This window comes from Aspergillus saccharolyticus, assembly GCF_003184585.1.
Source record: "Aspergillus saccharolyticus JOP 1030-1 unplaced genomic scaffold BP01scaffold_5, whole genome shotgun sequence".
NCBI lineage: Eukaryota > Fungi > Ascomycota > Eurotiomycetes > Eurotiales > Aspergillaceae > Aspergillus > Aspergillus saccharolyticus.
In genome coordinates this window covers 277,032-302,908 of record NW_020290615.1, presented here as the reverse complement: position 1 = coordinate 302,908, position 25,877 = coordinate 277,032, and the positions used below count along the sequence as shown (strand labels likewise).

At 50.2% G+C, this 25,877-nt stretch overlaps 4 protein-coding genes, 1 non-coding gene and 1 pseudogene across 6 annotated transcripts; 4 read left to right on the top strand and 2 right to left on the bottom strand.

Annotated features, from left to right (window-relative positions):
- Positions 1-733: 733 nt before the first annotated feature.
- Positions 734-2,608, top strand: BP01DRAFT_175466 (proline permease PrnB). The gene is made up of 2 exons (XM_025570818.1): positions 734-1,016; positions 1,081-2,608. Exons 1-2 carry the CDS (start codon positions 848-850, stop codon positions 2,535-2,537), a joined length of 1,626 nt encoding a protein of 541 aa, XP_025434031.1. The 5' UTR covers positions 734-847; the 3' UTR covers positions 2,538-2,608.
- A 12,369-nt stretch (positions 2,609-14,977) lies between these two features.
- BP01DRAFT_407533 (sugar transporter) lies at positions 14,978-16,959 on the top strand (the record flags this gene model as incomplete). Its single annotated transcript, XM_025578799.1, has 4 exons — positions 14,978-15,496; positions 15,576-15,729; positions 15,793-16,736; positions 16,933-16,959. The coding sequence occupies 4 exons, from the start codon at positions 14,978-14,980 to the stop codon at positions 16,957-16,959; spliced, it is 1,644 nt and encodes a 547-aa protein (XP_025434030.1).
- Positions 16,960-17,649: 690 nt separating this feature from the next.
- Positions 17,650-17,722, top strand: BP01DRAFT_t66. The gene has a single exon. It is a non-coding gene; the product is annotated as a tRNA-Lys (tRNA).
- Positions 17,723-18,974: 1,252 nt separating this feature from the next.
- BP01DRAFT_363229 lies at positions 18,975-19,744 on the top strand (annotated as a pseudogene; the record flags this gene model as incomplete). Its single annotated transcript has 2 exons — positions 18,975-19,418; positions 19,490-19,744. Coding segments are annotated over 2 exons (699 nt in total).
- A 132-nt stretch (positions 19,745-19,876) lies between these two features.
- BP01DRAFT_353927 (putative alanine--tRNA ligase) lies at positions 19,877-20,982 on the bottom strand. The gene has a single exon (XM_025574301.1). The coding sequence runs from the start codon at positions 20,757-20,759 to the stop codon at positions 19,908-19,910; it is 852 nt and encodes a 283-aa protein (XP_025434029.1). The 5' UTR covers positions 20,760-20,982; the 3' UTR covers positions 19,877-19,907.
- Positions 20,983-23,499: 2,517 nt separating this feature from the next.
- BP01DRAFT_175391 (tellurite-resistance/dicarboxylate transporter family protein) lies at positions 23,500-25,177 on the bottom strand. Its single transcript, XM_025570816.1, has one exon. It carries the CDS (start codon positions 25,038-25,040, stop codon positions 23,784-23,786), a length of 1,257 nt encoding a protein of 418 aa, XP_025434028.1. The 5' UTR covers positions 25,041-25,177; the 3' UTR covers positions 23,500-23,783.
- Between the last annotated feature and the right edge of the window lie 700 nt (positions 25,178-25,877).

The window sequence follows — 25,877 nt, the reverse complement described above, 5'->3', positions numbered from 1 at the left end:
GCTACGCTTATTGGCTTGTGCTCGTGGTTCGCTCTGGCGGCCTCTTCTAGGCAGCAATAGAATCTGAGACTACAGAACTAACGAAGCGATGCCTGATCATGTTTGTCAGTAAGCACCTGTACCAGGCCAGCTTTGCTGTGCACGGACTGAGTAGGCATGAGGAGGTTCATCCAACCGTCGACAGCGACTGGCCGACAATCACTCGAAGCGAGCTGGCCAAGACATCTGTCGCCTCGCTTAACGGTCGGCTGAAATGACTCAAATCCTGGCATCAAGCAATGCAAGATGCGTTCCCCGGCCCGGTTGTCGGACCGGTGCAGTGGCTTTTTCAAGGGACAGCCACTGGATCAGGGGTACTTGGGCTCTAGCGAGTGCCAGGGTCTGATAAGACGCGCGAGGACAGTCCGGGGCTTAAAGGGGGTGAACTGATAAGCGACTCTGGAAGAAGGCTAGTGTGATGACTGTGGCGTTCCTTAACCTCTCTTTTCACCGGACAAGCCATGGGATTTCCCCATTGGGTTTCCCCGCATCCTCTTATCGCCCGCGTCTCTTCCTCACCCTTCACCCTGTTGCACACGACCTGATTGCCGGGTTGCATCTTACTCGTCACCATCTCCATCTCCCCATAGTCAATGGTGCCAAGGCTGACCACCAGCTCACGGTCCGGTCGGAGAAAAAAAATCCAAATCTGCCCATCTCACACATATAACCGGCGAAGTTGCACGACGTTGTGATTCCGTCACCCGCAACGCGCATTCACCGCATACTTCCCAACCTTCCTTTCTCAATTTGAACTTCCCTCTACTGCCTTCCTGCTTTGCCTACCTCTCCTTCAAAAGCCATCAGCATGGCTACCGACGAGAAATTCTCGAGGGTAGCCCCCTCACGCCCAGACCCAGAGCTTGCGACCATGGATGTTAAGCCTGGCACGATGATCGAGCGCGAGTTGTTCGATGAGCGCTACAAGCCCACACAGCGTGGTCTCAAGAGTCGTCATGTCCAGCTTATGGCGCTGGGTTTGTTTTCCTCACTCTGCATATTAGTCTACGGAACCCCGTACTGACCTTCCGTCACCTACAGGAGGCACCATTGGCACCGGTCTCTTCGTCGGATCAGGACAAGCACTACATATCGGAGGTCCTCTGTCGCTCTTGCTAGGATACATTTTCATCTCGGGTCTCGTCTACGCTCTCGTTACCGGTCTTGGTGAGGTCGGGGCCTATCTGCCGACACACGGTGCGACGATGGCCCATCACTCCGTTCGTTACGTGTCGCGCAGTCTGGGCTTCGCTATGGGATATCTCTACTGGTACAGTCTGGGGATCCTCGTGCCCTACGAAATCGTCGCCGCATCCATGGTCATCGACTACTGGCATCCAAACGTCAACCTCGCCGTCTGGATCACCATCATGCTGGTAGTGATCGTGCTGCTCAACTTCCTCCCCGTCGGCTTCTACGGGGAGACGGAGTTCTGGTTCGCCGGGATCAAGATCATCACCCTGATCGGCCTCCTGCTGTTGGCCTTCATTCTCTTCTGGGGCGGCGGGCCCAACCGCCAGCGACTCGGGTTCCACTACTGGAAAGACCCCGGCGTCATGAACACCTACCTCGTGCACGGGGACGCTGGACGCTTCGTAGGGCTACTGCAATGCGTCGTGAAATCGGCGATCGCCTTTATTTTCGCGCCGGAGCTGATCGTCATTAGCGGCGGCGAGATGGAGTCCCCGCGGCGCAACCTTCCCAAAGCTGCGCGCCGCTACATTTACCGGCTCGTCATCTTCTACATCCTGGGCGCGCTCGCCATCGGGGTCATCTGCTCGTCCAACGCCCCGCAGCTCGTAAATGGCACCGGTACCGACGCCTCCTCCTCGCCCTGGGTCGTGGCCATCTCGAACGCGGGCATCCCCGTCCTCGACAGCATCGTCAACGCCGCCATCCTGACGTCAGCCTGGTCCGCCGGCAATTCCTTCTTGTACATGTCGTCGCGCTCACTCTACTCCCTCGCCGTCGCCGGCAACGCCCCGACCATCTTCAAGACCTGCAACCGCTGGGGCGTCCCCTACTTCGCCGTCAGCGTCTCCGCCCTCTTCTCCCTGCTCGCCTACATGGCCGTCGGCAGCGGCAGCTACACCGTCTTCAACTGGCTCATCAACTTCACCAACACCTCCGGCTTCATCTCCTGGATCTGTTGCAGTATCGTGTACTTCCGGTTCGACAAGGCGGTCAAGGCTCAGGGCGTTGAGAAGCCTTACGCCTCGCGACTGCAGCCCTACGGCATGTGGGTGGGACTCGTCGGGTCGGTGTTGCTGATGCTCATCAACGGCTTCACTTGCTTCTTTCCGTCTGAGTGGTCCGCCAGCAACTTCTTCACGGCGTATATCGGCATCCCGGCGTTTGTGTTGCTGTATTTCGGGCACCGCGTGGTGTTTCGCCGGGATCCGTGGGCATGGAAGCCCATGGAGGTGGATTTGGTGTCGGGCTTACAAGAGATTCTGGAGGCGGAGCGGCCGCCTAGGCCGAGGGATACATGGGCGTAGAAGTTGAGGATGCTGATTGAGTGATTCGTGGGGATGGAGCCGATTTTGGAGTGAATGAGAAGGGATGGTGGTGGTGCGGTCTGATTATGATGGGTCGTAATGCTGCATACGTAATCTGCGCTCGATGCGTGGTGCAGCGTCCCTAGTGTTCTATGATAGGAGCCTGGCCTCTTGATTGACCGGTCGCTGCACCGTTTACGGTCGGGTTTGTAGTTCGCCGTTCCTCTAATAGCTGAATCTCACGTGCATCGTCGCTCCATCATTCATTATATCTAAAAATGGGTCCCGGCTAGGCTGACAAGGCCACATGACTCGTCAAAGCTTCAATAGGTATACACACTGAATAAGGTGACTTCTCTTTGCTTACACCAAGAGTTTAGTGATGATTAAAGCCCAGTTTGACTATCCTTCGGGCTCCTGGCAGAGAATCAAATTAAAATCAAATCAAATCAAGTTCCAGCCCGGTGAGCCCGCCTACTGCGGCTAGCTATGAAGGTGCTTCCTTGAAGCCCAAGAACTGCCCAGTAAACCAAAACCCTCAAAAACATGAATCAACGCATCCCATAAACATGAATCAACACATCCCCACATATAGAACAGAGGCTACTCGGCTGTCCTTGGTCCTCCTGTGTGTACTCTATAAAGTCTGTACCCTCCCCGTGACCAACGGGTTGGTTGCTCTAATTACACATCATCTTCGGCGCCAATCTCCATCACCCGTAGGCCTATTCGTTCCTTACCTTTCCTGGTATCAGCCACACTCATATAGTTGATTTACCCCAGTAGGCTTGTCCCTCCTACTGTGCTTCTCCCTCTGACCCAAGGCAAGCCACTCGCTTGACGAGCACTAGCGCTTCGAATGCGCCACCTCTTGATGAATACTGGAGTCACGGCCTTGTGCAACCATCCTTACTTTCGATTGAGGGCGGCTGTCCTCCTCAGTATCTCTGACTCATGGAAGCGTCCAGACACCTCTCCCAGGACCGACCACTTCCTTCATCTCGAGGCAGGAGCATTGGCCGCTCAGATCGTAGCAGGTAAGGACCTCTTTACACTTCTGGCACTTACCTTTTACCGCCTCGTTTGAGGTCTAGTACATACGAGGTCTGCTACCACCTTACGTTGCCTCTGGCAAGGTTGTACCAGCCACGCAACATTCAGCAGACAAGCAGATTTATGGCGACACATCAGGCACCTGCATCTATCGCGTCACTCGCACGTCTGCTCGAACAACGGATGCGGTCGGTCCTTCAATCGCAATGACAATCTGAACGAGCACGTGCTGCGTGTGCATGGCTATAGGAGGGATGCTTGATGCCGTGGACTTGCGGCACCCCTGACGTTGTCTCTCTGACCTGTTTATTTTTTTTTTCAGAATTTCCGAGATCTCTTTTTGCACTCAAATCTGCTTGATGTTGACACCTTTATTCTTCTCATCCAACTGTGGCTTGTCGTACCTGTATGTTTTCGTGGGTTGCTTTCCTATTCGCGGAATCTCGGGTGTTATACTTAAAGCTCTTCGCTCATGTTCAATTTCTTTGGTGATCGAATCATCATCAATACCCCCTTAAGTCAGTCTATCAATTGCAACCTCGAATGCAAACCAAGTCTCAGCGTCTGTGGTTGGGCCAAACACAATGTGTGAATGTGTAGAGCCTAGAGCCCGAGTCTGCCCGCCGAACCTGGTCAGAATTAGTATGAACCACCTTCGAACGAAAGAGACTATGCCCAAGTCGTGCACTCCAGGTTCGGTTATGACATGAAGCCGCCGATTTCGAGCAGTTACCGAGAGATAGACCAGCGCGAGGCATGTGCAGCCCGGCCCAGTTAGAGGCGAGTCGCAGAGTAGCAGATGATTGTGAGCGCTAGCAAGCCGCTACTTATATCGGAACTGGAATATGTACAGTATGTAAGTCCCAAGAGGATCCTGGGAGGGTAAGGGTGCCGGAGTGGCGTAGTTAGTTAAGAACATGGTGCGATCCTTCCCCATCCCGGTGGCGGATGCCAATCTACACCCGCATTCAGACTGTAGTGCGGAGTAGGTAGTGACTGTTTGCTGCGCTTTGCGTGGTCCACGTATACATTTGCTGACCAATCGTTCGATGAGTTGGAGGGGGTTCTACGGATACTATTAGTACCGACGGGGCCGCATCTTACGCTACAGCAGCGGAGTGGCCCTGGGGGAAGGAGGCTCATCCATGATGGTGGGAACCCCGTGGAGCGCTCTGAAGTCATTTCCTTGGGCAGAAATCAATCATGGCTTTGAATGGCTTGGGTCCGCGCCATTTCCATCTACTCCGGAGTAGATCCTGCGCGATGGCGGAGGGTCAGCTTCCATGATCCTTATCTACCCAGCCTACTAGTTGTGCCAGAATTTAAAAATCCCCCAATGGCTTCCAATGCCATTAATCGGCGCTTGTGTCTTCAAACTTACATCTATATCTTCGAAATATTGCTAGGAGAAGACTCTCGTACTCATATCATCATTATGCCTCTTACTTTGAATTCTCAGGAGGAGTGGGCTCCCATTGCCCCTTCGTGCTCTCAATTCGAGGAAGGAATACTAGATTTCGATTGTTTGATTGGGGCGAAAAGCCACCTCTTTGGTCACGATTACGGGCAAGTTCCTGATTCCATGTTCTAATATATGACAAGCACTGATCCGCAACTCTTCAGTCAACAAGAGCCTCCTGCTCCAAACCACCCAGGCCCGTCCTCATCTGCAAGGCTACACACAGGGCCGATGAGAGTGTTTTTGCTGGGTACCTTACCCTCCGCTAACACCTCATTTCCCGGTCTCGACACCTCGCAGTTTCCATGACCCTGGGAAGCAGCTTTGACCGACAGAACTGTCCCTCATTCGCGGATTTCCCGAAGTACCCGTCCTCCAGTGCGCAGATGTTACCGACGTCGCGCGGTAAGGCTGCAGGCTGCTCAGTCGCCGCTCCGAAGCGTCGTGTCAGGCACAGGACTCCTTGCCATCTCACACAGTCGCTTGACCCGCATATATTTTACTCGGACAAGAACTAACACGGACCAAGAAACGCATCAGCAAAAGATCTGTTTCAGTGTGATTGGAGAGGCTGCAACACCCACTCGAGTTTCAAGCGACAAGCCGATCTGTGGCGACACCTCGACATCTCCACGTCCTGCCGGGGGCTCACGTTTGTTCGGAATGCGGCAACTCGTTCAACCGGCGCGATAACCTCGGAGAGCACGAATCGCGCGTGCACGGCTATAGGCGCACTCGCTGATGTTCGATATAGCATTCGAAATACCACACCCCCATCTCCTGTTCTAGCACTCATCTTGTGGTAGCGTTTGAATCTGACCTTGTCTGATCGATCATGATCTGTCTCGTTTTTCCATCGTTGAGGATTGAGCGGACCGAGGTAAGGTGAGGAGGAACACAGATCATTGTGTTCCTGGACATAATTTCAGTCACTCTTTGTCTAGCGAGGTCTGTGAAGTTAGTTCCTCTTGACTCTATCAATTCATTCAAGCAAGCGATATCATACGAAAAAGTGGAAGAGACGATGTACTCATCGGACCAAAATCAAGACCGGAGTCTGTGCACTGAAGTGAGCTGTCCATGATGTAAGTTAGGATCATTGTTGACATTCCCATGACAGAATGGCTGACCACCTTCTGCGGGATGTGTATGTACTGTACGGAGTACAATGTAGCCCAGTTAGCCACGTAGCCAGGAGTCTCATCACCTTCCATGCTCCCTCAATTGTGTATGGCCGTGCTGGACAGCAGGAGATGGCGGAAAACAGGTGTGAACCGAAGGCATTTCATTACTTCAAGCATGTCTCATTACTTCAAGCATGTCAGAAGGGGGGAGGTCAGAAGATGATTGGATGAGATAGCACCCCTGATCAACTGCCAGGTGAGTGTTCGAACAAGTTTGCATGGCGTTGCGGAGTGCGACCGTGAAAGTTTACAAATATACTGTAAGAGTGGGGCCCGAGCGGGGTCCAGCAAAGCGAGCCGCGCCGAGGACGGAATTGCCGCGATTTAGCGACCGGGGACCGGAGTTAAGGAGGTTGCTGAACCGTGGGCCCGGGGGATTCTTCCCCTTTCCAACCAAAAAGACAAGTATTGTACTCCGTATTTGAGATGCCATACATACATACGAAACAGCACACGAGGCTGATGCTATGCCGGATTTGAGAGAAAAAAGCGAAGAGCGCCTGGATGGGTAAGGAGCATGCGCAGCGACCGGTAAGGCCTACCTGTATACCAGGACTTTTTTTCATTTTTCATTTGATTTCTTTTCTTGATTATTTCTTTCTTTCTTTCTTTTTCTCTTTGATTTCTTTAGTTTACCTCTTGATTTCGGTCGCTAGCACCAGGTTCAGTTCGATCGTGGTATGGCCCCTTCGTCACCTTCACTCTGCCGGTGGGCTCCTTCTGCAGCACAAGATAGGACTTTCCTCCGGGTAAGGGACTTATGAGCGGTTCCTGTGAGCTCACACCGTAAAGTACTTACTATTCATGCATGATGCGAGAGATACGCTATCACAGTATTGAACCGAAGAACTCCCTCTTTCCTGTCTCCTTAGTCCAGGCTCTCGTCGGCGTACTTTGCTTGGTGACAAACGTACTGTGCAGCCTTTTAGGTCAATAGAAGTCCCAACTGTACCTGCTTCCAGTAATTATTGCCCCAGCCACAATCTTACCCTTATTCTCCCATCGGACCCGAGATCTTTGAGTATGTGGAGGCACGAATTCTTGATTAGACAATTGGGTGTGCTTATTCTGGATCGCGCGGATCGCGCCCCAAGCTACGGAAGTTGGCTAATTACCAAGTGAGTGATCTCAGGACATAAGCCGCTCGCTCAATCAGTAGTCGAAATTCAATCGATCCAATGGTGGCGATGGTCTTTATCACCGACTGGTATTCAGAAAGCTACTAGCTTAAAGAAGAGTTTGCGGCCGAAAAAGGTGAAAGTCGGAAATTGCATGCCACGTCTTTCCAGGTAAGTCTGGTAAGAGAGCTAATTGGCCCAGACAGTTTGCCCTCTAGAAATGTCGGAACTAAACTCGAGTCCTAATTTAGGGTTTTTCTGTGTTCATCCTCCCGCGCACCGTACTAATGCTCCACCGATCCCAATCAGGGAGGGTGCAACATCCGACTGCCTGGGCATTGCCCTCTGTGGAAAGTTCTGTCCGAAAACCTCGTATGGAAGCGGTGGTCTGCTATTGAGTGAAGCAACGGTGTCCAGTGAACACGTAACTCACGCTCTTCGCTAAGATACAAAAAAAGTTTCATGGTCTTCCGTAGAGATGCGGCTTGTGCTCGTGTCACCCCGAACTTTGGGTTTGTACGGGCCGGGATGTCAGGTACGCCCCGCCTCAACATGCAGATCATCTCCTGGTAATGAGTTCATCTGGGTAGAAACTAGAAAAATAAGGGGAAAAGAAAAAAAAAAAAAACCCGAATGTAAAATGAGCCATTCGGGCGAATGCCCTCCCAATTTGAACGGGCGGGATAAGGCAATGGAATCAAAGCAAAATCAGAAAATAGACTGACTGATGGTACGGGGTTCCAAAGTTGTGGGGCTACTTGGGCGAAACCGGAAAGAGGGACCCATCCACAGGCTGGACCCCAGAGAAACAGGAACTACAACTCAATTGTTGATGCTATCGCGACGACCTCTTCTGCGGAAAAACTTATACGATCACTATTGATTCGCCCAACCACCACCACAAAATTCTTTTGCTGATAACATACCTGTTACGCTATCGCGTTTCAGCGGACTTGTATCGTAATATCCAGGGCCATGCGCTAAGAAACTGAAAACTCTAGCTCCGCATGGAGAGAGGAGGCCAAGTGACTTATATCCGGGGCTCCTTCTCAGAGCCTTCTAACTCCCCAACGGGCGGCAGTCCCAGTACTCCTAAGCTTCTCGTAAGCAGATAATCAGTAGACAACCACCACAGCCTGTTAAGCTTGTAGCCTAGCGCTCCGAATCCTTGTCGGCACTAGGGCATTGAAGATCACACACATCAAGATTCCGGTATAGAATGAATGAACATGGCAATAGATTGATAGGAAAGGGAAGAGGGCCTCAAACAGATAAATGAAAATTTTGCGGCTCCTAATGAAGCCGGTGCTGTGCGCCTTGCAAATTATTACGAGCTCCTCAACAGAATTGCTTAAAATGCCACGCTCGAGCGCTCTAATAAATGTGACAGACTTCGAGTTCTCTACTTCCAACGACAATTCTATTGTCTGGTCACGCAAAGCCTTGTGTCTGGCTGAGTCATAGTCATCTGGCTTGACTTTTGTGCTACTGCTACTCAGCACACCGGCAACGCTCAGCATGTCTCAGACTCCTCTTGATTTGTCAAGCTTGTCACCTCTTGAACCTTACCCTTATGGATATGACGGCAGCGATTTCGTTGATGCCCTAAGCTCATTGAATGGGGAAGCATCGAATGAGAATGAATTCATTCATCTAGCAGGAATTGATCCTCAACTGATCAGTCTCGGACCAAGTCTGTCGAGCGGCCTTAGTCCTGGGTCAAAGAACGTGCAAGCTACGGGCAATCCAGTGGAGGTCGCAAGAGAAGGTTCGGTCCTAGGCGAATTCAACAGCGGCAGCAACACCCAAGGGGTGGATGCGACCGCGCAAGCCAACTCTGCTCAGACTCTTCAACAAGTTCAGAATGTGAGCACTGCTCATACGTCAACTGTACCTCAATCCTGCCACTCTGGCGGCGAGGCTGAGCAAGATCGCACCCGACCTGGCGTCAGGTCAGTCTGACTCCACGCTGTATCTTCGAAGCTTGTAACTAAACATCAAGAAACTGACTAGTAACGACGCCGTCTTTCGATGCCAGCACTGCAGATCGGTATTCACAAACAAAAGAAATCTGCGACGACACTATCGGACTATACACGACCCCACTGGTGTCTTCTACGCGTGCCCAGTGGCCGGATGCCGTCATCAGGCCAATAGGAAGGATAATGTGGGAAAACATACAAGGGAAAGGCATGGAATCTCGAAGGCCAGCATTATCAAGAGGCGGAACAATAGACTCTCTGGTTGACCCTTGCGCGTCCTCATGCTCTCATAAGGATGTGCGAAAAGAGTTGATGAAGGAGAATTTGCAATGTTCTGTGCTTTTATCGCAGGCACTGCCTCAAAAGTTCATGTAACATTAGGTTGCTTTTGTGTACGACTAGTAGTATATTTATGAAACTCTGCTCTTTATACCGTCCATAACTTTCCACAAAACAAATGAAATAAAAATGGAAACAAGAAGGCATTGAAAGATCCGTTCCCAAGGTCTCGCGACCGAAGATTTGCCAGGACGGCGCATTAAGCCTGAGGCAGTGATGCTTACCGACCTGGCAGATATAATGCCTCAGGTGCTTGAATGAGTATAGGCGCGTGTCAGCTCGGGTTATTGAGCTTTCATCTGGCCCTCACCCGGCTAGACTGTCAGGCCTAGGTCAGGGAAACCAATTCCTCACGCAAAAAGATGAGAAAGCAACATTTTGGCTCTCTAAGAAGACCTGCGTGGCCACGATTGAGAGTTGAGAGTTGAGGCTGTGCAGCGAAGGTACGGGTGGTCATCTCGAATTGTTTTCAGGATACAGTTCACCAGCTCGGTTAAAGCCAACGGCCAACCTTGTCAAGGCTTATGGCAGTAAAAGCTGCCATGTTTATTGATGCGTGACAATAGATTCATCGAAATGTAACCTCCATACAGTATACAAGAGTCGGTAAGGAACAAGCTCAAAATTCAACAGTCGCCGCCTGATTGCCAACTTATGATAGACACCATTTTGATTGCAGTAAATCTACAGACGAGAATGGAACTAACTGGTAGTAAGTTACCGAACTTACCTACTAACCTCAGTCACTAAGGTACCTACTAGTGATATGCTGGTACTACTGCAGTGGTAATTGGTATTGTCAATAAGAGTCCGGACTCTTGATTAGCTGGCTTCTTACCGCCTTCAGGCAGCCGGCGCCTGGGACTGATGCCTAACCTACCTGGTTGTGGCTGGGGATTCAAGAGGCTGTGCATTCTTTCCTCCTTCTATTGAGGTTCCCATTTCATCTTTACCTTATCTGCTTGAGTGGTATAACCACTATATAGGCAAAATTCCTTGTTATTCAATACAATGTGACTTCTCAAATTAGGATACCCCGAAGCTAAAAAAACTGAGCCCTAACTTCGGGCCGGAGAACTTGTTGGGCGTTCTAAGATCTTTCGTCTTATGGTAATGAACCCAGAAAGCCACGATTGATGTCAGACAGAGATACTCCTTACGTTGCCGGGTCAGCCCATAATTGGACTCTTCATTCAGACGGGGCATGCCGCGGTCTCGTTCGGAGTATATAAGTAAGGTAGAGAGCGTAGTGCGGTAGCCTAGCCAATCAAGCCGCCTGACGAGAGGGGCAAGCTGGTAAAAATTATACTGATGCTCTTTTTTAACATATCATATTGAGATTGTGGCAACTGCAATTGATATGCGGAGTACGGTGTATGTATTGCTGTACTGTACAGTACTTCATTCCTACCTTTAAGGCCCCGTAATCTTTTTCTGACTACCATAGAGCAAACCTATAACTAAGCCTGTTTCTACTTCTGCTAAAGATGTCTATCTGCTTTGATTTTTTCTTTTTGGTTCTTTGTTTCACTTATCTCTCATCGAAATGATTTTTTTTTTCTTGGTTGGTGTGGGACATTGCTCAAGCTATTTCTCTCCTCATTTCTTTAGGTGCAGCCATAGTGCGCAGAACCCTTGGAACAATGCATCACCTCTTTACGAGATCCTCCCCTTCGGGTCGACAGGGGTCTGAGCCGGGCAGTGCTGTGGAAACCTAGAAAATATCAGCACAGTCCTATAAGAGCGCAATATAGTAGAGATTGCCACATGACTTCTTCCTCCCTCTCAACTGGGTTCCCTTCGAAATCAAGGGTAAGCGGTGGCGTCACACCGCTTCTTGCGTCAAGCTAGAAAACTCGAAAGGCTGGCTGATTACCAAAAAGGGATTCGTACTTAGAATCAGGGCACTCGGGCTGTTTAAATAGGCTAACTGACGACCTCTTCGCGTGTAGGTGATTACGACCGGCCCGGTTTCATCTAAGGTAGCGTCGTGCACTGCCCTATTAGAAGTCTGATTTCACTCGTCTTGGTCTGCTGCTTGACCTTAGTTCAGGCACTTGTGTTAGCCTTGCTAGATTCAACTTCATATTGCCCCCGGAGGCGAAGTCAAAATATCTTGATGACTATTCGTCGCCCAGTTATCTCGCTTAAGCTGCTGTCGCGCATGCGCCTTAACCAGAGTGGGTTCTGCTTGTGCGTATGATCTGTCATTTGAGGGGTTCAATGGGGATGGCTCTTGGTCTAGAGCTGCTGTCATCCCAGGTATACTGCAGGAAATCATTTAGATTTCATACTTCTCTTTGAAACTGAATGAGGAGACAGGGGCGCTACAACTATTAGAGTAACGCGCTCAAACAACAGAAAGTATCGCTTTTTTCATTCAGCTTCAAAGACGGTGGAAGGCAGAAAGACTGTCGAATGACTGAGTAAGAAGTACATCTTACGGTACTATTGACATTTTGTATTTTGCTGGTAACGGTACGGAAAGCAGCATTCAACTATGGGAAGAAGAGGCGATGAATGAGGATGCCTACCATCAACCGACATGGATCCTCAAACTGTTGACCTCGGTCAATCCTCAAGCTACAACGTCGGAGCAAAGAATCCAAAGTAGAATGACGACATCATGAAAAGCTCAGCAGCTGTCTTGTGTTCGCGTGAAGCCATGCATACCTATTTTAAAAGAATTCAGAGCGATGACAGCATTGCAATGCCAAAGCACGAAGGAAGGCTGTAGCCAGGCTTTTAGACAACGGGTTGATAGACCGCATCAGACACACTCATGCAAGATTGGGAGATACCATGCACTTTTGAAGCGGCATGTCATCATTTCATAATTGCTAATTGCGAATTGAAGATGAAGCCTGCAGAGTTCAGGTATGAGGCAAGGTATGCATCCGACTTGCGATGAATGCCTGGAGCTGAATCATCCCCAAATTGCGAATTCTACAATGTCTGGAGACTGTATGTGTGTATGATATGGTGGAACTTACTTGTAAATCGAAATTCTCGGAATTTCCAGTTGTTTCCCTTTGCCTCTTCTAGACATCCACAAATACAGCTGTACAGTAGGTGTACATCCTGTGCATGTAACATTCAGCTAGTTTAAGCAGTAGCCCAGACAATGATTTCTTTCTCGAAATCACACAGGCAAAACTGTCAGCCCTAAGAGAGAATTGATGACCCTAGGCAACAGAGTGTAATCACTTGATGGTTTGTTGAAAAGACTGCACAGCCACGAGGCCAGACATTAGTTGACTATATACGGGCGCCCGCATGCCGAATTTACTACATAAATTTCACGGCCACCGAACAAGTTCCACTATCAGAAAAAGTTGAGAAGAATGATCAAAGCCAGAACCGAGCGGCCGACCATTTTCATTGTCTCGCCTATATAATGATCGAAGACTGATAAAGTTCTCAGTTCGAAGAAAAGATAGGTATGGGACAAGAAGCATGCGAACTGGTGGACAAGCCAGGGCTAGCCCCTCCACCGATATACTTTCTTCTAAACGTGGTCAGTGCACGCTTCCACCTGAGTTGATTTCAATCGTTGTTTATACATAGCGAAACATCATAGAATGTTCTCTCTCCGTGCTTCCATCGACACAGTTTCCGGCACTTTTCCTCGAACACGATCCCTCTGAATCTCCTTTTCCTGAGGTCGGATTGCAATAAAAATATACTTCAAGTGGCATGGTTATCTTCTTGAACTTGAAATGCTCCAGAAATCAACAAAGCCGATATGTACTGCGGTCGCATGGTACCAATAATGCTGGAATAGATGTAGAAGAGAAGATCTAGTCGACTTAAATACGGCACTCTCATCATGCGACTCACCAATCCGTCCTTTGGACGCATCACATCTGAATCGTCGTGAAGTTTTATAAAATCTCTCTGCGCTAGAGACGGTCCAACCTCAAAGCCTAGGCAGTATCTTTTTCCCCACAGGATCGATACGCCCGATGATTACATCACAGAACTGGGTGCGGAGATGGCAATGCAACTGTGGTATCGTTGCTTTTATAGACTTTTGCGAGGGACTTCCTTTATATAGACCATCCTCAAAGCATGAGAAATATACCAAGGATGCGAAGGGTCTGGTCTCGCCACCAAGGGGTGGATCGCCAGGGGGCACTAAGCATGCGCGACCCGCCGATCCACTTATCCACAGCCGCAAACTGCGACCGAATTTGTTGTTGAGGAGCTCAAGAACGTCATAGCACATCGATAGTGCCTGACGGAAAAAAACTTTTACATCCCTCAGTCTTGCAAGGCAGATACTGTACGTCACTTCATGATCGAGTCAGTAGGTTGGCCACGGTTCGGATTTCGGGTCCCGGTGGTCTCCTGGCTCGTGTTGTCCTGGGTGTGGAAAGAAACCCTAACTTGATAACATGGTCGAAGTTTGCTCGTCAGTTACTTCCTGGTTCCTGTGTGCCAGATAACTCTGTTCCCCACTGTCGCCGCTTGCATTGTTCCCCAACTGTAGAGACACATATGCGAGCTAAAAACTTCTAGAATGCGCCATGATAGCTAGGAATACCGATTCTAGCATGATATCATAAGCATTCCAAGTGGGTCGGCCCTTGCTGACCGTCAGAGTTCTACCGATCCTTCATTCGCTGACAATCATATCTTTAGTGCCAGAGAGTTCCTTCCATCAAAGCTCGGGCCAACTCTACAATGTCTTTCATGTGTCTATGACACCATCAGCAAAACCGGAAAACGAGTTGTAACATTCATAGGCGCTTCCTGGCTCGACCTCTACTCTTCCCGCTCGGCCAAGCAAAGGATGCGATTCCGTCAATTATGACATGAAAGCAGACACGATCAGTCTTGTACGTGTAAGCATGTGGTCAACTTCTTCAAGCTCGATGCATAACCGTCTGGCAGGCCCGTGGTGTTGTGTTGTTCGGACACGGAGAGTGGATCGGCACCGCCAAGTGGAGGCCATCCCGACCCTCAATCGGCACCAACGGGAATCAGCCGGTGGAGGACGAGACTGGGAGGCAAACTATGACAACATTCCACAGGCCTCCATAGCATGCGCATCACTTTCCCTAATGACACGACGCAAATACGTAGCGTACATATCTTCATGAGAAATGAGTTCTTCTTATTAAGGAAAGTCCCACGACCTTAAAATCTCTTTCTTCCCCGCCTCTCCCCTCCCTGCCCCGCTTGCTCCACGTTCATGGTTCTTTATCAACCCCGACTCTCCCAGTCGGCACGAGTACTTGTTGCTAGATCCTGCAACACAGTCATTCTCGCACACACATTCTAGTAGACAACTTTCCTCACAATGACCGATCCCTTAAGCCGGGCCGAATCACAGTCACCGAGCAGCCGCTTCTCGGACACAGAAAAGCCTAGTGACCGCCAGGACAGCGGAGACCACATCGTACCCCCCTGGCATGGAGGTGCAGAGGACGAGGCCGGGTCTTTGCGCTCCAACGGGAAGCGGGAGTTGAAGGAGAAAGATTGCTACGACAAGCTAGCCTATTGCTGGCCCCGATGGAAGAAATGGATGTACCTCGCGGCCATTGCCTGTGTGCAGGTCTCCATGAATTTCAACACCTCTGTATTCCCCAATGCAGTCAAGCCTCTATCCAAGGCCTTTGGAATTGGTGAACAGGAGGCACGGACCGGACAGATGATCTATTTGATCACTTACTCCGTGGGATGTGAGCTGTGGGCGCCGTGGAGTGAGGAGTTTGGCCGGTGGCCCATCCTGCAGCTCTCCATGTTTCTCATCAACATTTGGCAAATTCCGGCTGCATTGGCTCCAAATTGGGGAACCATTCTGGTTGCTCGCGGATTGGTATGTATTCATGGGTGCCAGTGATTGGGATTGCTTTCCCTTATTTAGAGACTAGATGCTGAGATATAAATCATTGTAGGGTGGAATCTCCACTGCGGGAGGCAGTGTCACTCTTGGTCTCATCGCAGATCTCTACGAAGCCGAAACACAGCAGTTTCCTCTTGCTTTCATTGTCCTGTCATCCTGCATCGGAACGAGTATTGGTGGAGTCATTGGTGGACCGATCGAGCGCTGTAAGTGATGTCCCCCCAGCCATGTCTTCACTCTCATGGGTACTGACTGACCAACTCAACCAGTCCTGGACTGGCAGTGGTTCTTCTGGATCCAACTCATCTTCGGTGCTGTCACGCAAGCTATCATCTTCTTCATGCCGGAAAGTCGTTCCACCATTCTCATCGACCGGGAGGCCAGGCGCCGCCGCAAGTCCGGAGAAGACCCTAACATCTACGGTCCCAATGAACTAAAAAAGCCCCGGGTGTCCATGAAGGAGGCCGGTGAGATCTGGATACGCCCGTTCTACATGTTCCTCCGCGAGCCCATCGTTCTCTGCCTGTCACTGCTTTCTGGGTTTTCCGATGCACTCATCTTCACCTTTCTGGAGGGATTCTCGATCGTCTACTCAGAAGGCTGGGGCTTCGGCGTGCTAGGCCAAGCCTGGGCGGTCATCCCGATCAACGTCGCCTACGTAATTGCCTACTTCTCGTACTTTCCCTGGTTCTGGCGTGACGAGCACATCCGCAAGACGCAAGGCGAAGACTCCCTACCCCCCGAGCGGCGGCTCAAGTGGCTGTTGTACCTGGCGCTGCTGGAACCGATCGGCCTGTTCGGGTTTGCCTGGACCTCACTGGGCAAGGAGTACGGGGTGCCGTGGATCGTCTCTATGATTTTCTCGGCCATGGTCGGCATCGCCAACTACGCCATCTACCTGTCGTCTGTCGACTACATGGTCGCCGCTTACGGTGTCTACTCCGCCTCGGCCACCGGTGGCAACGCCTTCTGCCGTGACCTGCTGGCCGGTATCGCCGCCATGTACACCACCCCTATGTACACCAACATCGGCGACAAGTTTCACGTCGAGTACGCAACCACCATTCTGGCCTGTCTGTCGTGCTTGATCGTCATCCCCATCTATGTCTTCTACTGGAAGGGTCCGCAGATTCGTGAGCGCAGCAAGTTCGCCCAGACGCTGGCCGCGGACAACAAGGCGAACGATGGCCACCGTGTGAGCAAGGCCTCCAGTGTGAGTCACTTGAGCGTGATGTAAATCATCTTACGATTGATGTGAATTCTTTTTCTTTGTTTTATGAAAACTTATTTCTGTGCAAATATTTACGACCCCACTGTATATACATATCCAATGCATTCAAAAAGGGATAGCTGTTGGACGGGTCTCGACTTGTGATAGTTCGTTTTAGGCTTTCTTTGTACTCTTCCAGTACTACGCCGGCGCATACGGAGCATAGAGGTTGGGTTGAATCCCAGCCAAGAGGCATATATTAGTCTAATACTATAGACAAACCTGGCTTTCGCTTAGCCGATCCAGTGCACGGTGTAAGCCTATCATAGTCGTTTTGCGAGATGCAGACTAACTGTACCCTGACATTGTTGGTCCACATGAGTCAGAATCATCAATCTCATGTTTTAGTTGGTCGTAATTTGAGAAAAACCTTCCTAGATTCAACCAATTTAAGGGATCTGCGGCGAAAATCATGAAAGCTATTAAGGTAGAGCCCAAGCGCATGGCAACTGTCACTTCCTTCAGAGACGGATGTCAGGAGTGAGTGACAGTAATTAGCTTAGGCGATTAGACAGACGAGTAACAATGCAACTCGAACTTGTATGTTCTTCTCTTGAATAATATCCGCTCAAGGCCGCATCGTCTCATGGACTAAGACGGAAATATATTCGATGAGTTCATACATCCTCCAAGCGTATGAGAAGATGGGAGAAGATGCGGTGAGTCCCGGGTCAGAGTAAATGAACGCTGTCTCCCATTTGCATTATATAGCTCTGCAACAAACATGGGTACAAGGTAGTTGAGACGTATCCCAAAACTTTCTAGCCTTTTGCCGAGCGAATGTCAAGGGAAAAATAGTCTTTCTAGAAAGTTCAAGTCTGTAATGCATACAAACTGCTATCTATCATAACAAGCAGCCGGGCTAGCTCAATCGGCAGAGCGTGAGACTCTTAATCTCAAGGTTGCGGGTTCAACCCCCGCGTTCGGCTTTCATTTTTGTTCATCATTCACAACTTATGTTGTGGTGGTATCTTTTTTCTACCATGTACACAGTATGAAGCACAAAATTTTCCGTACCCCACTCCACTTACTAGCCTGAAATGGTATGTCACATGATCACAAAAGAAACACCTAGCCAATCGGAAGAAATACTGGGTCCGGAGTTCATTGCGACCTGGAACGACAGGCACAGACTTAGTAGTTACTGTGTATGCTACCGGCGCCTTTTTTCTCATCACAAATCCTCCTGCGAATCACCTTTCATGACAATGTACTCTCCAAAATAGGATTCATAGCTATAAATACGTAGTCAAGTCCTTATTTCAGGAGACATCTGTATCCCCCGCATTCTAATGGCAGGCGTATACCGAGCCACTCAGTCCATTATCCCTTTACGGCCAGTAAGAACGTGGGAAGCCACCTGGCAGACCAAGTGGTGTACGCGCATCGAGGATCATATTGTCTTACGTATAGGGGCGTATCTGGGCTGCGCGTGCGGACATGGCTGTGATCAGGACGTGGGGCTCTGCAACGAGAATGGCTGCAGTGGAAAGAATGGCCGCTGCACAAATAAATATTCTGAGTGCAGCTGCCGTCAAAGTACGATTTGCATCAAGTGGTGGGACACTCGGCAGAGAATCACGATCTCAGGGTACCTTAAATCGTGCTTAGGCCCACCCGCCTGTCCCTCTTCTCCCGGTTAGATGGACCACCGAAAACCATTGATCTTATTCTTTGACGTAGGTCTCCGTATTGAGATGCTTGTGATCAGAGGAGAGCTGTGATGCATTTTTTGGGCTTATGTCTCCCGAATTCCGCAATTGTATGACTGTGTCTATTTCACCCCCTTTACTCTAATTGCGTCCATTCTGGACTGGAAGTTCACAAGCCAAAGCCTCATCCCCCAACTGAGAATCATGGACCTTGCGGGATGGGTAAACAAAGCGAAAAAGTATTGTTGTAAGTGTCATCGACTCCGACGGCACAAAACTCAATTGCTCGAGCATTTCAATCGGTGGCTGGCTGACCCGGCTACTATACCACCGATACAGAATTCGGCCCGCTCTGCAAACCTGATATCGGTCCAAGTCTCTCAAGCCATAAGGAAATCGAGAAATGAATCATCATGTTTTGACAAAAAGCCAATCAAACCGTCTTAAGACCCCCTGGTGCTGAGCAGGATCACCAAGTCCCACCCGACCTGCCATCGTCAAAAGCTGCAAGCTCCGCTCTACATTCAAAATGTACCCCTCCCTGGTCCTGAACACTCTCTTTGCGACTGGCATTTACGCATATAGCGTCCCCGACAACCTCGCCCAGATTTACCGCAACCACAAATCAGGATGTAAGGCGGTCGTTGCCTCGGGCTTCAACGACGGCACCAGCGCCGCGCGGCCCACGCAGTACTGCGGCGACATCGCAGGGGCGCTATTCATCAGCTCTGCCACCGGATACGCAGACATGGACATCGACTGTGATGGAGCAGAATCCGGCGCTGGGGGCTGTGCGAATGACCCATCAAGACAGGGCCAGACTGCATTTCAAGCCGTGGCCAAGAAGTACGACATCAACGACCTCAACGCCAATATCCACCCGTACGTTGTCTTTGGCAACATGAACTTCAACCCGCAGCGATATTGTATGCACCCGCTGGGTGTGATGGCTGTTGTCTGTCGTGACCAGTTGGTAAGATAGTCCGAACTAGGAGAGAGATTGCTTTTTGGCGCGGTGATGGATGGACTAACTGGGATACTTAGTTCTACGGGGTCTGGGGCGATACAAATGCGGACGACAAGACGGGCGAAGCGTCAATCTCGTTGGCGAAGTTGTGTTTTGGATCTGGAGTCATGGGAAATAGTGGGCATAGCCAGGATGATGTTCTATACTTAGGGTTCACGGGGAGTAATGCTGTGCCGGGGAATAGTGCGGCTTGGGCGGCTACCAGCACGGAAGACTTCGCGCGTAGTATCAAGCTTATGGGGGATCAGCTAGTTGCGGGTCCTAAGGCTTGAGTTGAACGCAAGGGCTGGATGCAGGCTACCAGTCAATAAGACGATGTTCGTGTATGAAATTATTAATCCACGATCATGACTGTTCGGAGAGCGCATTATTCCATCTATATATACAAGTTGATTGTCTATGACGCGTAGCGAGATTTCAAAAGTCGGAACTCTATCACTCCACCGCATAGCTAACCTTGGACATACCCTTGCTCCTCGAGATCTTCCTCACCTTCGTCGGCCCACACAAATCCGTCGTCTCGACATGCGTGCCACCACACGGATACACCTCCGCGCCCACGATATTGACCACACGAAATTTCTCCCCAGCAGGGACCCCCAGTGCCGCCCGATCGGGGATCAACCGCTCCAGACCCCTTGCGCGAAAGTCCTCCTCGTCCCACCACTCCACCTGCACCGGCATCTTGGCCGCCAGAAACTCATCCACCTTGCCCTGGATCGGCTCCTTCCACTTCCCGTCAATCAGCCCCCGGAATTCGCACTGCGCCAGGTCGGGAAAATGCGAAGCCTTCAACTCATCGAAGTTCTCGATCTCGTTCTCGACCAGATAACGCACCGCGGAGCCGACGACGTGGCCGGCGGTGTGCAGGCGCGAGTACAGCAACCGCTTCTCCACATCAATCGCCTGTTGCACTGTGTCGCCAGGCTGGAAGATCGCATCGTCTGCTGCTGCTGCTGCTGCTGCCGCCTCGAAGCGGCCGAGATGGAGGACCTGGCCGTCGCGCTGGGCAAGGCCCATCCGCACGGCTGTCACGGCGAATTTGGTGGCGGCGCGGGTCATGCTCCCCACGTCGGAGGGCTGACCGCCACCTTGAGGGTGAAAAATGGTTTGCTCCGTAATCACCACGTGATCTTCTTCGCCGCCTTGCTTGAAGAGGAGGCGGTTGGATTCCTCAAGAGCCGAGAATGGCAGCACAGCGGTTACGGTGGTGTCGTACGTGTGCAGCTTTGCGTCATGTTGGTAGGCGAGGAATGTGCGCTGGGACGAGGCACCGTTCGTACTCATTTTGAATGTGCGTCGAAGAAGGGGGTATGAAGGGGAAATTCGTAATGGAGTGATGGCTGCTCGAAACATTGGATTGTTTGTTGCAGGTGCAGTTGTTGCTGTTCTTATCTTTTGCGGAGGTCGGGAATACCCCGGGGATCGGGAAGATTCCCGTTGCCAAGACCCGCTTTGGATCATCCCAAGGGCGCGGGAGGCTTACATGTCATTCAAACTAGTATGCATCCCAGTCAGCCCAAACTCAATGCTTGATAATAGTGAAGAATAAGATGGATCTCAAAGTGTGAGTCAATATACAATGCATAACTTACCTAGCAAGACAGGGATCCAGATTGAACTCATCTCTGCAGAGATGATCCATTATGTAAAAGAGGATAGAAGCGTCTCGCAACAGGCCCCGAAGCGTATGTCACGTGACCCTTATCATTGCCTTCACCGTCAGCTTGCTGTTCGCTTCTTTCCTCGCCACCTGCAATCATGCCTCATCATGAAACCGGTGTTTGTTCTTGCTATGAGTAGTTGCGGACACTCGAGTTCAATTTTGTGGTCGGAGTCGTGCGTCCACAAGCGAGATATCTGCTCTTCACGGCCCTCCCGCCCTTGATCTCCATCAAGCAGACATGAATCCTGTGGAGAAGATTGCCTCATGGAGGGCTACGTTGAAGACGAGCTTGTGTAAATGCTTTGTTGAGAGAAAGAAAAACTCAATGATCCGACTTGATATCCTCACTGACATAGCTCTCGCAGTCACGGTTGGCTGTCCGTGGGAAGACTGTCTAGTCTGGCGTGGCTACTTCGCAGACATTTGAGGTGACAATTTCAAAGAAATAGTGTTAGCAGTCATGGCTATGATTGCAGCATACAGAAGTCAGTTAGCGGTAGGCAGTCGGTGGTCAACGTATGAACATCACCCGGGTGGCATGCTGCAGGTGGCGTTGAATCTTATTCTTGTCTGCGTTCAAGTACTCCATATGAGTGCAAACTGCATGATGTTTTGGTCTCAAGAAAGGATGTCATCAGGTGAAGTGAAGTAGGGTTGGGATTCGATGAGTAAGGTAGTAAGGTTATCGATACAAAGTCCAGACCTGGTTTGCTGGTTCCTAAGCGCATGCCCCAGACTCGATATGCACCCATGCCTTGCATCACGTCACGCAGACAGCGTCTGCAACGCAGAGTATTTGCGCACGTGCCCTATCCGCGTTGCATTGCAATACCAGTGCATTCAGAACCTTCGAAACTTGACTTGAAGTGCATAAGATTTCTCCTCTCCTTACGAGCTAGCTTAGCTCGGAGACTTTGTAAACGAAACCCTAATCGCATGGTTCTATGGATTCATGGAACATCGAAAATCTTTGATAGCTTTTACTCAAGTGGGGATTCCGCTGGGACGGGTGCATTAACTCACTAGTTACCTCTTTCCATGGTTGACCTATACTTCTGACATAATCATCACCTTCTCGAACTTGCGGACAGAAAAACAGAACTCGAGGATGAAACAAAAAAGATCCGATATTAGGCGCGCAGGAGTCTACTTCTTATTGCTTTCCCGATCACTAGGTTCACTACTTGACACACCTGCCTTTGTTTGGGAAGCCAGATATCGCGCTGAAATCGATATGGAACATACTTAGTGGCACAACCCATTCTGTAACTTTTGACATTAGCGATAGTTCTCTCTACTAGTTAGCAAGTTGCAACACATGTGTCACGTGAGAAGTCTCCAGCTTCGGTCGATACATGCGGTGTAAGCCCTCCCTCAACATGACCGGCTCTGGTTTGAAAATCCAAACTCAAAGGAATCTCAATGAGAGACCTTTCGAGGTCACTTTCCGGAATAGTCAGACAAATCTCGTGATTTGCATAAAAAAAAGCTTCTGTTTTGTTGTGTCTACAACGACCTGATCTGTCGCACGTTGCAAATTAGGGCTCGTATTTAACAGCCATACACTTACCATACACCATTACGTCATCCAACACTGCCTCGCATGGTGAGTACACCATCGGTGTTTTGACCTGTAATAATACGCAGTCAAATCCCTCGGCGGAAACAGCCGAGTTATGCAACCAAGTCCGAAGTGCCACCGGAGCCAACTCACCTCCTTTTGCCCTAACCAACCTACAAGGCTAAAGAATTTTCGTTTTCGCCGGGTCACTGGCAAACGAGACGGGTGAGGCTTACACAAGTGAGCAAGCAAAAGTGCCCCGCCAGACCCGGTATGTGGGTCCTGGTTCTCGGTCACTGTCCGACTGCGGCTAACCGCGACGATCCTGATTGAGAACCAGGCTTTTGCATGCCGGGAAAGGGCGAGGGCCCCTCTTCGTTTTTGATATCGGGTGATCACGGCATGCCGTGTTCGTCTTTTCGGAAAGAGGCTACGGTTTTGCCCGATCTGACGAGAATTTACTTGCCCTGTGTGCTGTTGGGCTGGTAAGGGGGAACTTGTTAATAATGACTAGGATTTCCTAGGGATGTGTAGGGGGTGGGACAGAGTTTTACATCTTCGACTGTATCACTAGTGACACAAACTGTCTGTCTGAAAAATGATAAACGTTTGTTCGACTGAACGTTGTTCATGGTGTTGATGACGACGATGCTGAGGCGAATATAGGGGCCCACCCGTGAGGCGTGAGGCTTGGTTTGGTGGTTGGCAAGGGGGAGGGGGGTCAGGGCAGAGTTTGCTGACTCCTGGGAGTGGCAACCATTGATGGGTTACAGCCGGTGAGTAGAAACTGCCTAAGGCTGAATGTCTCTGTCCAAACTCGGTTCAAAAATATCAAGATAGGGGTCGAGTATTCCCAGCTGCCAAGTCTTGGTAGAAGATGCATGAAGATTGCAATATTGCTATATACTGATTGGATAATCGTGACTATAGACAGGATGCTAGATTTGGAGAAAGAAATGAACGTCGAAAGCATGAAAAAACAGCATAAATCACAGGCGCTCAACAATGCATATGCATATACTCGCTTCAAAGGACACAACCGACAATAAAGAGGCCGAAACATCATCGGTGAGGAGAGAGGTTTTCATTCGAACAGCTCGGACACATCCTCGTCCCGACCGGGCCACATGATGCTCTTCTTCAGGACAGCCCGAATCGTACTCAAGAAGACGAAGATGAACATGCAAATAACGCAGAGAGACATACCCACGCCCACCCATTTCAGCACGGTGCTATCGAGAGATTTTGCCAGGGTGATAGTGGCAAGCGTGAGTCCGGTGTTAGGGAAGACCATAGCGTACCAATTCAGGTGGAAATCGTGGGGAGGTGCGCGGATGACAGCACCCAAAGCAACGCAGAAGAACCAAACACTGAGGGCCCAGAGAAACATTCCTACGCAGACGGCAAGCACCCGCATGGTATGACGATCATCCATGCCACTGTCGCCCAAAATACTGAAGCCCTCCGGTAGCCCGTTGGCCATGCCAACAAGAGCCAGAAGAGTAAAAGCAGGCGGACCAACGCAGATGAACATACCCGGTCGGTGTTCGCTTGAAGGAACGCCCGCCTCCATCAGACGTCCAATGTAGTGGGCGTACATCATGAAACTAATGCAGAATCCGAGTCCCTGGAATGTGACACCGGCAGTAATCATAGGCGTAGCGGACACGGCAGGTTGATAGCTTGAGGCGGCAGAGGCAATAGTCCCACTGAGCATGATAGGGAATGCTGGCAAGATCCATGATGGCATCATGGTGGGCAAGGGAAACGTGTGGTAAGAGAACACAAAAGAATACTGAATCACTGCAGAGGCAAAGGTGAAGATGCAATACGCCCAGAAGAGGCCTTCAAGGGCGTGATTGAGCCGGTGCGTGGTTTCGTTAGAGAAATACGCGGCTAGGCCACTGATCATAGTGGCGATGGAGAGCCAGAAGGTCGGAAAGAAGAAACCCTCCCGGTCATGACGTAGAGAGTCCATCAGGTTGTTGTATAGAATGAACCTGGTAGCCATGAGAGAGCCGAGAATAGTGAAGAAGACGAGATTGGCTATATAGACCACGAGGCCGATCGCCCTCAGCCCCTTGAACTGATACGGCTGGTTGTGAAGAAGAAGTGCTATTCCACCTGCGCTCATGGTCAAAGTATACCAGGCCCAGGTGAAATGCTTAAGCCGCTGGCGGATGCCCAGTTTAGCAAATTCCTGATGTTCATTGTTGCTGATGATAGGAGATCCATGAGGCTGAGAGACTTTGGTCTCAGGGTTGACAGTCTTCTCGCTCGTGTGGTTCAAGGTCTCCACGTCTGAGATGTATGGGCTTGATCCAGTGCTGTGGTCAGGCATTTTTGTGAATATGGAAGAACCGCCGAAAGGCTTTGAAAAGTGAAAGAAAGTCTAGGCAGCGAATGATGACTACCACTGGTAATGGTTGAGGGACACCGACAATAGATGCTGGGATGGAAAGAGGAATCTGGAACAAGCTTTTGGAAGGCAAAGTAGGTATCGTGGTATCGAGGGGAGTGACACGTCCTTTTATTCAGCGCGAGTAATGGGGCCACAAACGTATCGTAGAAATTATGTAAGTGAGCCCCAACGGGGGGAGGGGCCCACAGCACAACAACAACGCCGCCGCGGAGAAGGACTGCCGGTGCGTAAACTACCTTGGTATGAACATAAGTCTTGTGGCAGATGTGGTGTTCATTGGCAAGATAACATGGTCTAGATGACAAATTGGACTTACATCTGGGATAACATTCGACAAAGAGCACGTATCAATCACAAGACATCTTATGTACAAGTCTGCATTCGTTGCATTTGTGTCGACCCCTGAAATGGATATCCCAAAGCACATCCCCATGGGCAGCTACATGGTCATCTACCCTCTGTGGGCTAGAACCATTACGATCTTTGTACCTGGTGGGTGATAGGAATGATCAATTCCTGGAGACTCATTCGGCATCGCGGGGTGCGCTAGACTTACCCTCGATCTCACGCATCGAAGAAAAAGGAGACAAGGAAATTACGTCTCTGCCCTAATGTATCAGAGCATTACTAAGCGCGTCTAGTAGTCAACAAGGTGTACAAGTTACGATTGTGTTGGCCCTGCGCAAGCTTGATGTCAACCGAGGATCAGCCGAGCTACCGGCATATACAGGCCTGGATAGGAATGAGATACAGAAT